The 15,669-nt window shown below is 50.6% G+C and overlaps 1 protein-coding gene across 5 annotated transcripts in view; it reads left to right on the top strand.

Annotated features, from left to right (window-relative positions):
- Positions 1-11,601: 11,601 nt before the first annotated feature.
- The window catches only part of SEPHS1 (selenophosphate synthetase 1), a 30,734-nt gene continuing 26,666 nt past the window's right edge, over positions 11,602-15,669 (top strand). For 3 of the 5 annotated variants that reach the window (XM_027073443.2, XM_027073442.2, XM_027073439.2), the window contains exons 1-2: positions 11,602-11,737; positions 14,630-14,899. In XM_027073443.2, coding sequence (XP_026929244.1) covers positions 14,707-14,899 — 193 coding nt within the window. In that variant the 5' untranslated portion in view covers positions 11,602-11,737; positions 14,630-14,706. Of the gene's footprint in view, positions 11,738-12,467; positions 12,607-12,685; positions 13,289-14,629; positions 14,900-15,669 lie in introns of those variants that run through there. The other 2 variants (XM_015067775.3, XM_027073440.2) reach the window with 2 other exon arrangements.

Here is a 15,669-nt window from a genome sequence, read left to right as displayed (position 1 = left end):
AAAAGACCACTGATGACAGTGAATGATGACTATTGAAATTACTGTAGCAGTAATGAATTGATGGAATAATCAAGTACTCCCCGTATCCCAACTTTCTCCTCCAAATTGAAATTCTGTTCTCCCACAGCACTCGCTGCCATATTACTCAATTTTGGGGTCAGAGACCCCTCTGAGGAGCTGGTGAAGGCCAGGAATGCTTTTCCCAGAAATGCACGAGCAGACACAAATTTGCCCATAAATTCAGAAAGCTCATAGATTCCCCTTCCAAAAACAAACAACAGTTTGGAGACCTCCACCTAGCACTTGGTATTACAGCCATTCTTTCATTGGCATTTTGACCTGTTCTTAGGGTCCCAGAGCACAGTGCCTGTAAACTAGTTATCTTGCTCAATGGTAAGACTTACTGTTAACCTGACTTTTTAAGGCAAGAATGGTGGAATGAGAGAGAGGATATTCAGAAGTAGAGAGAATACATATTTATGTTGTGCAAGAAAAAATATTTTACTGGTCTTTCAGCTATATCCATTTTTTATTGGGATTGTATCGCTAGGAAATTTCATAGCGCGAAGGAAAAGAGCCAGTTTCTTTTATACAGATGGGGATCCAGAGACTAAGCCCTTGGGAGAATTGATCTGGAAAGATGTGTAGTTATAAGAATGAGCCTAGACAGGGGCCTGGGGGAAGACAGAGGGGACCCCCAAAAGATCAAGATGCAGCCTAAAAGTCTGTCTTAAGGGGGCTTGTTCCTTTCCAGAATCCACCCACCGGGCAATACTGGCTGCAAGCGTACCCACCATGAGTGATTCCGGGCACAGATTCCATGTCGCTTTCCTACACCTGCTAAGGCCTCATCTTGCCTTCCTAGGTTCTCTGGCCCTCCTGGGGTCCTACCTCTAGGTAGAGGTTAAGGGACAAGATCTCAGGCATCTTTGCCACCTCAACCCTGGTCCAGTAGACAGCTGGACCTTTCACTGAAGCCTCATCTGTGAGGGGGCAATGCCGAGGGCCCCACTCGGGGTGGGGGGAGAGAGATGCCGGAAAGCAAACCCATCCTGCCATTTACTGGGTAGCATGAGAAGCTAGTGCCCCTCCTCATTCACTTGCCAACCACTTACTGAGTGGCTCCATCTGCGAATGTGGACTCGGAGAAGAGGGCCTGGGTTCAAATCCAAGTCCTCTACTTTCTGCCTCTGTGACCTTGGGCAAGTTACTTACCGTCTCTGTGCCTTGATCTCCTCATCTACAAAATGGGGATAATAATGGTACCTACTTCAGAGGGTTGTCATGAGAACTGAGTTAGTCACGCAGAGCGCCAAGAGGAAGGCAGGCACCTGGCAAGCAAACTTAAGGGTCAGTTGTTTTAACTGAGGCGAACACACACGGAACTCGGAGTCTAGCGAGGAAAGCAGAAACTGTGGTATAAGCCACCACCAAAACTTAACTCCCAGAGTGTCGTGCTCGCTTCCTCTCCTGCCTCCATCCATGCCAGAATTCCTCTCCTGCTCCCTGCAGTCAGGATCTTATTCTACCAGTTACCCTCCTCATTCTCACATCCACGGTCTCTTCTGCTTTGCTTCGGCTCACACACCCATCCAAAGATTTTCAGGCTCTGAAACCCAAACCTCTCCTCTCGCCTCTCAAGTAAATGCCCTGTATCTTCCCCTGCTCCGACGTGCGTCTTGAAAAAGGCGTCTACGCTCACAGTCTCCCCGGCACACTACTCCCGCCTCTGACTCTGGCCCTGGCATGTAAGGATCTCCCCCCAAGGCCACCAGGGACCTCTTAAATCCAGTATGTATTTTTAGTCCTTACCTCACCTTGACTTCCTGTAGCACTGGACAATGTCGACTCCTCCTACCTCCTTAAAATTCTTTGTCCTCCAACTAATTCCTCCACCATTCTCCTGCCATTGCTGCCACAAGCCAGGGAATGTGCTAGATACTGGGAGGCAAACATACTCAAGACAGTCTCCCACAAGGAACTCAGGCTTTGGGGGAGGGGAGGGAGATTAGGTATACGGAATAACTGCAAATCAGCAGGATAGGTTCCAAGATGACGACCAGAATGGGTTATCTAGCAGGGCTGTGTTCCTTCTGGAGGCTCTAGGGGAAAATCAATTTCCTTGCCTTTTGCAGCTTCTAGAAGCTTGTGGCCCCAGACCACTCTGACCCCAGAGGCTGCATTGGTCCATCCAGATAATCCAGGGTAGTCTCCTCATCAAAAAAAAAAATCCTTAACTAAATCACATCTGCAAAGTCCTTTTTTTGCCACGTCAGGAAACATATCCACGGGTGATTAGGATAGGACATCTTTGGGGGCCATGATTCTGCCTACTGAAGATGGGGTAGTCGTTCCCCCTCGAGTAGCCAGAGAACTGGCGAGAGAGAAGACTCCTGGAGCAGAATCTTACAGGTTTAGCTCCCATTGGCCAGACGGGCGGACAAGGTGGTCCAAAAAAAAGGAATGGCGCTTGTTGGGAGGTGATGTGGAGAAAGAAAAGGTGAGCCTGGTGGTCTGCAACCACTCAACCACTCCAGCTGCACAGCTGAATAGAAGAGAGTTCCTTCTGGAAACCAGATGAGGGAGAAAAAGTATAAGCTGGATTACGAAGGGTTTTGATTTTTTTTTTTTAACGTTTTATTTATTTTGGAGACAGGGAGAAACAGAGCATGAACAGGGGAGGGTCAGAGAGAGGGAGACACAGAATCCGAAACAGGCTCCAGGCTCTGAGCTGTCAGCACAGAGCCTGACGCGGGACTCGAACCCACGGACCGCGAGATCATGACCTGAGCCGAAGTCGGCCGCTTAACCAACTGAGCCACCCAGGAGCCCCATTTTTTTTTTTTATATATATATAACCATAGTAAAGAATCTGAAATTTATCTGAAATGTACTTGACCCATGCTATTACTTTAGCCTGGGCTATTGTTTCTTTAATTTTTCCTTGACTCATTTTTTTTGTCCTAAAGAATAATGTCTATGAAATCATGGGTTTTCTATGTTGGTTACATCGTTCCAAAGTGTGTTTACATAACTGTAAAAATAAAATGTTCTTGGGGCGCCTGGGTGGCTCAGTCGGTTGGGCATCCGACTTCGGCTCAGGTCATGATCTCGCAGTTTGTGGGTTCAAGCCCCGCATCAGGCTCTGTGCTGACAGCTTGGAGCCTGCAGCCTGCAGATTCTGTGTCTCCTTCTCTCTGTCCCTTCCCCGCTCGCTCGCTCTCACACAAATAAAATAAACATTAAACATTTTTTAAATAAGAAAAATAAAATGTTCCTATATGTACCACTTAAAATCATCCATGCACACCCATGAACGAGTTCCCTACTTGGGGAAACAGAGCCAGAGGCAATGCAAACCACCTAAACGTTCTAGGCAGGGAAAGCACGCGGTCAGGTTTGCCTTTGATAAATACCATTGATAATCACTTTGGACTGAATGGAAACAAGTGAAACTTATAACAAAAAGATCATAAAGTAGCATACTTCCACACTAGTCAGGGTAAGAGATGAGGAAATGGACTAAGGTATCAGGGGAGGGCTGGATACGAGCAGTGCAAGGAGGTTGGAAATGCTGGATAATAGTGAAGACTGGAAAAGGGGGATCGGAGACAGCAGCTGGGGTCCCAGCATGTACGACACCACGGACAATTGCCCACTCGCTAAGAGAGTAAATAAGGGAGACAGTCAATGGGCTGTGGCAGGATTGGGAGGAAATGGTTATTTTTGGTCTGGACCTGCTGAATGTGGGGTGTTCTGGAACACTCATGTACGGGCTTGAATGCCCGTGTCTGGGGCCACGCAGATGGGGGCAGTTTCCAAAGCAGCGCTGTCCAGGAGGAATACACTGTCAGCCCTCCACGCTATTTTCCGTGGCCAAGTGGCCACATTAAGACAAGTAAAAAGAGGGGGCAGCTGGGTGGCTCGGTTGGTTGAGTATCCAAGTCGAGACTGAGTCCCGCATTGGGCTCTGTGTTGGCAGTGCAGAGCCTGCTTGGGATTCTCTCTGTCCCTCTCTCTGCCCCTCCCCTGCTCATGCACACGCAGGAGCAACATAAATAAACATTTTTTAAAAAACAAGTATAAAGGAACGGATGAAATTAATAACGTGCTTAATATACCCCAACATATGTGGATTATTATATTTCAAAACGGAGCAGTATAAAATCTACTGAGATGTTTTACATTCTTTTTCTCGTTTTAAGTCTTCAGAATCCGGTGCAGCTTTTTACACGGAGAGGGCATCTCAATCCGGACATGCCAAGCGCTGAGTAGCGACCACGAGAGGTGGCTGCTATTTTGTATGACACAGCTTAGGAGCCATGTGCAACATAAGAAGAGCATGAGAAGGATGTCAGGACAAACTGGATGAACATCAGCGTGGGGTGTGATGGACAAGAAAGAGGCACCAAAAAAGATTAATGGGGGTGGGGGGGGAGCCTGGCTGGAAGTTGGAAGGGCATTCGAGTCTTGACCTCAGGGGTATGAGTTTGAGCCTCACGCTGGGTGTAGAGATTACTTAAATAAAAAAAAACTTAGGGGCACCTGGGTGGCTCAGTCGATGAAGCGTCCGACTCCGGCTCAGGTCGTGATCTCGCAGTTTGTGCATTGAAGCCCCACGTTGGGCTCTGTGCTGAAAGCTCGGAGTCTGGAAACTGCTTTGGATTCTGTCTCTCTCTCAAAACTAAAATAAACATCTAAAAAAAAATAAACAACTTAGGGGCGCCTGGGTGGCTCAGCCAGTTGAGCGTCCAACTCTTGGTTTCAGCTCAGGTCATGATCTCGCAGTTCACGAGTTCGGGTCCCGAGTTGGGCTCTGCACTGACTGTCGGGTACCTGCTTGGAATTTTTCTCTCTCCCTCTCTCTCTCTGCCCCTCTCCCTGCCTCCCTCTCTCTCTCTCTCAAAATAAATAAATAAACATTAAAAAAAAAACTTAAAAAAAGAGGGGATCCTAGGTGGCTCAGTCAGTTAAGCGTCCGACTTTGGCCCAGGTCGTAGTCTCCCGGTTCATGGGTTCAAGCCCTGCTTTGGGCTCTGTGCTGACAGCTCGGTGCCTGGAGCCTGCTTTGGATTCTGTGTCTCCCTCTCTCTCTCTGGCCCTCCCCTACTAGTGCTCTGTCTCTCTCGTTCAAAAATAAATCAATGTTAAAATAAATAATACATAAATAAACAAATAAATAAAAACTTAAAAAACTCATGATTAAGAAGTAGCCAAAGAGGTTAGGAGGAGAATGAGGGAAGAGCTAACTAACATCAACCCCCTGAGAATTTCAAGAAGAAAAGGACTATAATGGCCTCAAATGCTGCAGGGACACCCTCAGCACCAGGCACGTGGACTCCAGGCTTAGCCCCAGTTTGAACCCTGGCTTGACCACTTACGGCCGGGTGCCATGGTAGTGACTATGGATGCCATCTGTGCCCAGCCCACCTCAGAGTCCCCCTGTAGCTTCATAGACAGCATCCAGCCCACGAACAACATGCCCCCTCAGTCACCTGCCTGCCCCACACTGAGGGCTGCTTCTGCGAGCTATAGGGGACTCACTGCCCCCAGGGACAACCCTTAGCGGATGAGGGAGGAGAGTCCCTGGAGAAATGTCTCTGCCTCCCCATCTCCCAGTGGTGTGATTTTAAGAGGGTGTTTTGGGGGCACCTGGGTGGCTCAGTTAAGTGACTTCAGTTCAGGTCATGATCTCACGGTTCGTGGGTTCGGGCTCTGTGCTGACAGCTCAGAGCTGGATTCTGTGTCTCCCTCTCTCTCTGCCCCTCCCCTGCTCACGCTCTGCCTCTCTCTCAAAAATAAATAAACATTAAAATAAAAAGAAGAGGGTGTATTTGTTTTCTATTGCTGCTGTCACAAATTACCACTAATTTTGCGAACACACACACACATTTGTGATCTCACGGTTCGGGGGATGAGTTTCACATGGACCTTACTGGGCAAAGATCAGAGTGCCCGCTCCGGGGGGGGGGGTGCTTTCCTTTCTGGAGACTCTGGCTCCTGTCTTCCCTGATTTGTGGCCCCTTCCTCCATCATCATTCCTGATAGCACTGGGCTGAATCCTTGCCACACTGCCAATGTCTCTGGGTCTCTCGATTCTTTCTTCCACTTTTAAGGACCCTATAATTACATTGGGCCCACGCGGGTAATCCAGGGTAACCCCCTTAAGGTCAAACTTAGTTCCATCTGCAGCCTGGTAACACAACATGATTACAGTTTCCAGGGACGGGACACAGACATCTTTGGGGTCCGGGGCATTGGTCTGCCTACCAGAGGGGGTTCCATACAGTTTCCCGGATAGATGCCAACAAGGCTGAGCCCACGGGGGTAACCCGCTCGCTTACATTCTTTGTGGCTTTCTCCCTTCCCTCATTCTGCCCACTTCTTGACTTGTGCTTCCCGGGAGGACCTTCCAAATAAACTCCCTTCCCCCAAATCCTCGTCTCGAGATCTGCCTCAGAGGAACCTCAAGACAGTGATCTTGGGGAAGTTACTCAATCAGTCTGAGCCCCGCTTTCCTCCACTGTGAAGGGTATATCTCAGTACCTAGCTCACAAGGCTGTTGGGAGAATTCTAAGAGATGATATTCATTAAAGTCTGTATGATGTGTGTAGCAAGTCCTCAACTTGGAGGGGGGCAGCTGGTGCACAGAGAGGGGCCGGCCTTGGACAGAGAGATAGTCCTCCCTCTGAGACGCTGACGGTCAGAGGGGTGGGGTGAGGACAGTGTGGGAAAGCTGGAGGGTTTCTTCTATGGACCTCTGTTTTCTTTCTTTCTTTTTCTTTCTATTTATTTATTTTGAGAGAGAGAGAGAGAGAGAGCAAGCAAGGGAGGGGCAGAGAGAAAGAGGGAGAGAGAGAATCCCAAGCAGGCTCCACACTGCCAGTGCAGAGCCCGATGCGGGGTTTGATCTCCTGAACCATGAGATCATGACCTGAGCAGAAACTAAAAGTCAGACGCTTAACCGGCTGAACCACCCAGACGCCCCATCCATTTCCTTCTTGAGCTGCATCTGCTTCTGAGGGCTGAACAGCACAGGACTGACTTTGGGCAGAGAACAATGAACATTCGGAATAGTATACTTAGAGATTTCTGAGCTGTCGGGAAAGCCCGGTTGGCACCAGAGATCATACATCGGTCACAGCACGACCTCTGAGCTCTGAGTTTTCTCCATGTGGTGAAATGGGTGGCAGGGGGGGTGGGGTGGGGTAGGGAGACGGTGGATGGAAGGGACGTAAGGCTGGATGTTTGCAGATAGATATGGTCAAAGAAGGGCGGTGCAGGAGACAAGGTTGGGGAGCTTGTTGAAGGCTCCAGCCTGGATGGAAGGGCAAAGGGCCACTTTGAGAGACTGGTGGCCCCCCTGCGGTGGAAGTGTGGGTGTAAAGAGACGGGAAGGCGACAGGAGATAGGATGTCAGTGCTTAACATCTCCAGGGAGGAGACAGTTTATGGTGCAGAGGAGTGAAGGTGAAAGTCGTTAGATCTGAGGTACCCATCACCTACCAGGTCTTAGTCATGACTGGAGAGTCCTCCCACCTGCCACCACCCCCCCCACCCTTCCCCCCACCCAGGACAAATCAGGGGTCACTCTTGAACGGGCAAGATTCCAACAAGGTAGGGGAGGGACTATCCCAGCAATAGATGGTGGTTAACGCCGGATAGCAAACACCCAAAGTGAGAAAGTCAGGACAGAAGGAAAGTAACGTGACCGGAGCTGCTTTGGAGGTAACAGAATGTGGGAGGAGGAACAGGCGGCCTCCTGTCCCTCTGGGTTGCCGAGAAAGCAGAATCCTTTAGGGCAGTGTCCCCCACAGCATCCACAGCACCAGGGGAGCCCATTAAAAGCAAGGATTCTTGGAGCGCCTGGGTGGCTCAGTGGGTTAATAAGCGTCCAACTCTTGATTTCGGCGCAGGTCATGATCCCAGGGTTGTGGGATCGAGTCCCATGCTGAGCACGGACCCTGCTTAAGATTCTTTCTCTCCTTCTGCCCCTCCCCCACAAATAAAAACAAACATAAATAAAAGCATGGATTCTTAGTACTCCTTCCCCCCCCCCCCCCCCCAGCATATATCCCCGACCAGCTGTACTAGTGGCCTGGGGCTGCTGTAACAAAGACCACAAAACTGGGTGGCTCAATACAGAGTACAGAAACGTATTCTCTCACAGTTCTGGAGACCAGAAGTCTGGAATCAAGCCACTGGCAGGGAATGCTCTCTCTGATGGCTCTAATGAAGGGCCTTCCTTGCTTCTGGGAGTCAGAAGCAATCCTTGGCGTTCGTTGGTTTGAAGCTGTCTCACTCCAATCTCCGTCCCAGTCTTCACGTGGCCTTTTTCCGGCGTCTTTGTCCCCAAATCTCCCTTTCCTCATAAATCATTGGGTTTAGGGCCCACCCTAATCTACCACGACCTCATCTTAACTTGATGACATCTGCAAAGACCTTTCCAAATAATGCCACATTCACAGGTACCAGAAGTCAGGACTTCAATACATCTTCTGGGGCGGGGGACACAATGATTAAAGAAAATAACGGTTTGTGACATGTGTTGAACATGGTAAGGCAGACTTTATTCAGGACCACTGCAACGGAATTTTGCAGTGAGGGACAGAGATTGGGCTCAACTCTGAATATAGCACTGGCAAGAGGGAATTTACAGCCAAGGAGCAGGGTGGGAATCTGTAGGTGGAAAATTAGGAAGAGGAAATAACAGGGGTGGGGGTGGGGGGATTCCGGCTAAACCGACCTAACAGGATTCTTGCTAAAGGCAGGATGATCAGACATCACCTGGGGGATGGGGAACCTGATCAGATATTGGACGGGGGCACGGATATTGCTAAAACTGGATTTTACAAGGAAGTACACAGCTGAGCCTAGAAAGTTCAGGAGCCTGACTAAAGTTTGGCCGAGCAAAGAATTTTTGTCATAACTCAACCCATCGTGCCAGCTAGATACAATCTTTGGAGGCAGGGCTGGTAAATACGTATTTTTTAAGGGTCCACGGGGTAAAGGAACCTAAGATAACCATCTTTCAGTTGGCATCAGCAGGACCTGAAAACTCAGGGAAGATGGTCCTCTGATGGCTCCGCTGGGGAAGACTCAGACAAAGGCTGGTGGGAGAAAAGCTGGCTGGGGGAAGCACAGAGAACCCTGCATTTAGGACAGAGAAGGAGGGTGGAGAGATCCAGTGGATCGTCTGGCCCCAAGGCTGGAGACCGACTCCACACGAATGAAGGCATCCGTAGCTCAGTCAAGAGTCTACCGCCTGTGCTCAGAATTTGATTCCAGTTGTTGCAGAGCTGCTGAGAGCTCCATACCCAGGGGTTGGGGGTGCTGGAGGAAGGAGCAGGTTTTGAGGATGCTGGCCTCCCACAGACTCCGCACGGATCAGTTTCTTGCTCCGCCAGCCATTCCACAAGGAAGCCCCGCAGGGCTCTGTCCAAGGTCTCTTTCACTTTCCTCCACAATTCTCCTTCCCGGTTAATCCCACCTCTTTCCGAGGCTAGAAACCCCATTTACATGCTGATGGTCCCACATTTGCATCTCAAACTCAGAGCCCACCCCCACCCCAAGTACCAGCCCTTGTGTGACCCATTGCATTCAGCCTAGACTATCTGGCAGGTGCCTGAAATTTCACATTTTCAAAGCCGAACTCGCCCCTACACTTGTTTGCCTTCCCATAGTTTCCATTTCAGTTAGCATCACTACCCACCCAGACCCCCCCAAACTAGAAATCTGGGCGTCATCTTATGCTTCTTCCTCCAACCACACACTAAATCACCTCCACTCCTCTCTTTTGTCCACATTCCTGCTGCTTCATTTCAAATACCCTCAACTCCATGCTCGACTACTACAATTACCTGCTAATTAGAGATGTGGCCCCGTTTTCCCCTCCAGGAGTCGGCATCCTCCCAGATGAGGTGCAGCCTTTTCTACAAGCTCAACTTGTAAAAAAACAAATCTGACAAACTCTGCTGACTACGGCACAAATGCCAAACTCCTCAGCATGACACATAATCTTCATGTAGGGCCCCACTCACCTTGCCCCTAACCCCCCAAATTGTTTTTTCTAGTTGTGACTTTGACTAAAACAAAAAATTAAAAACGCACAAACAAAACCCAAACCCCACAACGATTCACAAAATCAATCTTAAAAGGGAGGGGATGCGAGGACTAAAGGTATCTGCATCCTCCGTTCATGGGTCTGGAGGTCTGGGGTGTGTATACAGGCGTCTTCCCAGGTGATGCAGATGCGGATCCAGGTTTGCCAACCACAGGGCCGTGCCATTCTTAAAAAAAAAGAAAAGAAAAGAAAAGAAAAGAAAAGAAAAGAAAAGAAAAGAAAAGAAAAGAAAAGAAAAAAGTCCAACAATTCACATCGGAGAATCCGGGCTACTATGTTTTTCCCTAACTTCCTGTAGAAGCACACAGAAAAAAACCACAGCGCAGAAAAGCCTGCATCAGCCGGTCGGCTTCGTTGCATCACTTCTGCCTCCTCACCAAGATTGACACCCCGAGGAATTGTCCGGCAGAAATTTTAAGAATGAAAAAGGGCATCTGCAGAGCCCGCAGATCTGACCCGCAACATAAAGCACCTTTCGGTTACCAAAAACATCCCTGCCCCCAAAACCCAGTTAGAAAATGCCGAACCACCCGAGCAAAGTTTCGTCGGCATTCCGCCACACTCCTCGGTTTTGAGGGAAGCCCTAAAAGACGTAGTGTTATGAAAGCATTTTGCTTTACTTTCATCGGCAGTGCCTCCGAGAGTTGAAAACCCGAAGAAAGCACTTTCGCAAGCTGAAGCTGTCCTATCAGTGTTAATTCAAACACACACAGTATTAGGCTGCCATGTTTACTTGGACATGTGAAGAGCAAACAATGTAACTGAGGAACCTTGAGCTCAGACTCCCTCCCAAGCACGTTGAACATTCAAGAAACTTTGCAGGACGTCTGCACATCCAGTGAGGCTCACGTTAACTCCTGAGCCAGGCTAAAACAATAGAAGGGAGAGACGACACAAGTCACTATTAATCAGACGCGCCGTTTATGTTTTTAAATCTTCCCTCGCAGCAGAGGCGGCTTTTCCTCTGCTCCTACTCTTTCTGAAACTGTTTCCACGGTCATTGTCTCCCAGTACGAAACGGCGGCGGCGCTCGGGGAGCAGGTACAGCGTCCCGCAGGGTGTAGCGCGGTGGAGCCCGGCCAGGTTTTGGAAAACATTCCCGGCCCTTCCGGCGGGTCGAGGAAAAGGAGGTGGCCCGGGCGCCAAAGGCTGCTGCCAATGCAACTCGCAACTTTTGAAATCAATCCTTTTTGCATCATGCAACGGATGCCACCGCTCCTCGGGTTTGCAACCCCCCACCCCTCCCCCGAGACCAATCATTGCCGCGCTCGGGCCTGCACATCGCCCCCGCCCCCTTCCCGGGCCGCACGCAGCCACCGAGACGCTCCGGCCGCGGCCCGCCGCCTCTTAAAGGGCGGTAGCCGGCCCTTAAAGGCCCCTTGCGCGCGGCGCACGGCGGAGCGCGGCGGCCCGGTTCCCGGCAGGGGCCCGCCGAGCCAGGCCGAGCCCCCGCGGCGCCCAGGCGCGGCCCGGGCCCTCCCGCCCTCCGCGCCGCCGCCGCCGGGAGCGGCATTTTTATTCAGGCGACGCTTAAGGGAGCCCGGCCGCGCCCGGTGCATTGTGGGAGCGCCGGAGTCCCGTTTTCGGGAGGAGGAGGAGGGCGCAAAGCGAACCGGTAAGCGCCTGGCTTGGGGAGGGGGGGGCGCGACGCCAGGCTTAAAGGGGAATATTCGTCCGCAGGCCCATGGCGGCCGTGCAGATCCCCCTCCGGGCCGCCCGGGCCCGCCGGGAGCCGCGCACGGCCGGCACTCTCCAGCGCTGCCTGGAGAGGGGCAGAGCCAGGGCTTGGTGGGGCCGCTTTAAAAAAGAAGCACCGCCCGCGCCGCCGCCGCCGCCGCCGCCGCGCGGAGCCGGGGAAGGAGGGAGGGAGGAGAGGGCGGGGGAGGAGTGGAGGGGGAGGGCGGCGGCGGCGACGCAGGGGTTAATTTTTTCGCCCGCCGACATTTTTGTGCGGCGGCGGCGGCGGCCCGCGCGCGCGGCGGGAGAACCCAGCCCGGTCCCCGGGCGCGGCGCGCGGCGCCTCCGGGGCCCTCCCCGCCCCCACGCGCGCGCCCTCCGGCCCGCGGGCGCCGCCTGACCCTGGGCGCCCCGACCGGGCCGGCCCCGCGGGCCGGGGTCCCGCCGCGCTCGCGCTCGCGCCCGCCCCGCCGCGGCCAGTTGGCCGTGCGCGCCTCGCGCCTTCTCTGCGGTTCCCGCCGCCGCCGCCGCCGGGGAGATCGGGCTGGCATGGCCCAGCCGGCGGCGCCGCCGCGCTGCCTCCGCCCGGACGCGGCCAGCCCGCCGCGCCGCGCCGCACAAAGAGCCCAGGCCGCGTCTGCCTTTAAAGGCGGCAGCCTGAGATTTAAGGTGTCCCCGCGTGCCGGCCTCGGCGCTCCGGCTGCCTCCTGGACGCGTGCTGCATGGAGAGAGCCCGGTCCCCGCGCGCCGGGCCCGGAGCCCACCCCATTGTTTCTTTGCTGGGCTTAGGGGCTTGGGGGTAGGGAGGTAGGTATGGGGCTGCGGCTGCACCCTCTCCCGTCCCCGCTTACCGTGCTCCCCGAGCTGTGCGGCCCGCTTGGCGCTCTCGGTGAAAAAAAATAATAATTCAAAGGTGGCCGAGAAGGAAGGGGTTAACCGTTGTCTTTAAATATTCATATCATTGTTTTAAAGGTGTAAACATGCAGCTTTGGGGTTGGAGTTGAAGCTCTCTTATTATGCAAATTTACTCCCCCCCATTAATTACGATTTCCCCGAGTACATCTCCCCCCACCCCCCGTTTTCTCACACCCACCCTCCAAAACCTGTAAGTTTGCAAGGTTTGGATGTGAGTGTGATGTGTATCCCTCGTTCCATTTGGAATTTTAAAACTTCAGAGTGCTTTTGGACTTAAGGTGTTTTAGACATTTTTCTTCTTAAAAATCAGGGAAGGTAGAAGTTATGTTTGAAAGATGGTTAGTCCCCCCAGTTCCCCGCCTCTTTTTTGGGGGGTGGGGGTTAGGCTTGGAGGTAGGAAAATAACTGGATGCCTCGTGAGTTGGATTTTTTTTTTTTTTCTCCTGGTAGGAGTGAGGCGGTGTTAAATGCGAGGCGTTTTGTGAGGAAAGGACTGTTTTGTTCCAAACTCTAGCAAGTCAAAGTGCTATTGGACTTTTCCTAACTCTAAAATGGCTTCAGAATTCCCCTCTAGGTAATTTCCTTTGCTCTCCTGCCACCCTTCTCTTGGATGGGTTGTTTTCTTGGAGTATTTGAAGATTTACTCCTGTTCCGTTGTACGTTTCAAACTGAAATGATTGCTCACCCCAAAGATGTTTTTGTAAAGACAGTTTGGATTACCGCCCAAACTCAGGCTTTCTGAGATTTATTTTATTTATTTGTTTTGTGTGTGAGAGAGGGAGATTAATTTTAAATAAGTGATGTGGTTGCCAGGGGATAGAAAACTCTATAAATGGGAATCATGTTCTTCATCGTAAATTTTATAGGGGAAACTGACCCTGAAATTTGGGGTGTCTGTAATTCTATGCCCAGTAAAGTATCAATCTGGAGGTTCATAAACCTTGAGAGTGCATGTAAGATTCTGGTTGCACCTCTGAGACCTCAGACTTAGAAGGGCTTGCTCTAGAAACTTCCAGTGGTACCAAGTACGTTAATGCTAGGGATTTCGTACAGTGTGATTTTTTTCATTTTAGTTCTGCAACGAAGCGGTAACGACCAGGAGCAAGCATATTTTCTCAATGATGTGTGGGTACTGGTTCGTTGGGTGGGATGTTTGCTTTCTAGGAAAGAGCACTGCATTAAAACGTTAGAAAACTTTCCACCGCTCTCTTGGAGAAAATTAATCTTGGTGTGTTAAACAGCTGTTCCACTTTTCTTTCAAGTTCTGTTCTTTAGTGAGGCTTCCTTAGTTTTGGATCACGTTGTCCTTCTGGCTCAGAATGAAAACATGCTTTTTTCTAAAAGTGAATCGAGCATCACGAAGGATTTCATCAAATGCGTTTCCGTCAGCATCCTTTTCCTGCAGCGTGTCTAATGGGCATTTTATTTTTCTGTGGGGGACAGCAGAAGATGTTAAAAGGTTTTCTAGAAAAGTCACTTTAGCCAAGACTTCTTGATTTCTAAACCGTAGTGCTTCTAGGCTGACAGATGAAGTGACTAGAAGTTTTCTCATGATGTTGGCCGCCAGAAGAGCCTATGAGACTTACTGCTCAAGATGGCCTTGTGTCATGTGCCAGCTGGCCCGTAGTGCCTTCTTCAGGGGAGGCGTCCTGGCTGCCCGTCAGAGCCACAGTTAGAGCAACACAGACCTCAGACCTTCCCTGGAAGATGTCTGATGGTACAGTCAACTTCTTAAATGAGTTCTTTGGGCTTCTGCATCACTATAATGAACTGTTGTGGCCTCAAATCGGCATATCCCTGGTCTGGATGATTTCAACTCTTTCCATGCTCGGCACCATCTTGTATTCACTTGATTCTTAGCAAAATACTGGTGAGCATTCTTGTAATGGTGTCTTTGTGTTTTGGTGATGCCTAGGTGGATCTGTAAAGAAACCAGGAGGCTAGGAGCGGGAGGGGAGGAGCCCAGCTGTGAGGTGTGTGTGCCCAAGAACCATGTCTACGCGGGAGTCCTTTAACCCGGAAAGTTATGAATTGGACAAGAGCTTCCGGCTAACCAGATTCACTGAACTCAAGGGCACTGGCTGCAAAGTGCCCCAAGATGTCCTGCAGAAACTGCTGGAATCCTTACAAGAGAACCACTTCCAAGAAGATGAGCAATTTCTGGGAGCAGTGATGCCAAGACTTGGTACGTGAGCCCTTCTTCCCTTTATACTTCCCCAAGTACAGCGTCTTGGCTGCAGTTGTAGTCAGTGGGTCAAAAGCCAAATTTCTGTCCTCCCATGTTGCCTTCTTCTTTTTTTTTTTTAAATCTAATTTCTGCAAGGATCCAAAGAGCAAAGCAGTGATAGCTATGACATTATTGTAGCTTATTTGGAGGAAATACTTGAAAAGCATCAAGGAATGTGCTGTAGCCATTTTTTTAAGCTATTAAGTATGCAATTGAGACAATTCTGTTACAGTGAAAGTGTTTCTTGCTAAATCGAATTTTGTAGTTAGCTGAGGGTTAAGCAGAAACTCCTTTATGCCTCTGTCCTAAAACTTTCCTTAAAATGCCTGCGTTCTCTTCTCTGCCTTAGGAAAGAAAGGTGTGTCTGTGCGTCATTGTGCGGTGCTTTGGGGGCAGTGACTGGGTTGGGGAGGAATTGGGGTTCCTTTACGATATGCACTGTTTGCCGAGCTCCTGTGGAGAGGAGGGAGAAGACTGAAGCTGTGCTTGACCCTGGAACGTGATCTGGCATCGAGAGCGTGGTTTTCCTTCTTTACTAAATTCCTTTTTTAGTGGTTTGCCTCTTCCCAAACACAGAGCTCAGAAAGAAATTCTAGGCTGTTGGAAATTGTTAGCTTTTATCATGTGGTGCGCTAAGGACGTGGCGAAACACCGTGATCGCTTTGCCTTTTGAGTGTTTGGCATGTATTCCAGGAGTTTGGGTGCTTGGTAGTCGTGGTATTCGACTT

The sequence above is a fragment of the Acinonyx jubatus genome, chromosome B4, assembly GCF_027475565.1.
Source record: "Acinonyx jubatus isolate Ajub_Pintada_27869175 chromosome B4, VMU_Ajub_asm_v1.0, whole genome shotgun sequence".
Lineage (NCBI taxonomy): Eukaryota > Metazoa > Chordata > Mammalia > Carnivora > Felidae > Acinonyx > Acinonyx jubatus.
The sequence above is the reverse complement of the archived record's forward strand: the minus strand, read 5'-3'. Positions and strand labels throughout refer to the sequence as shown.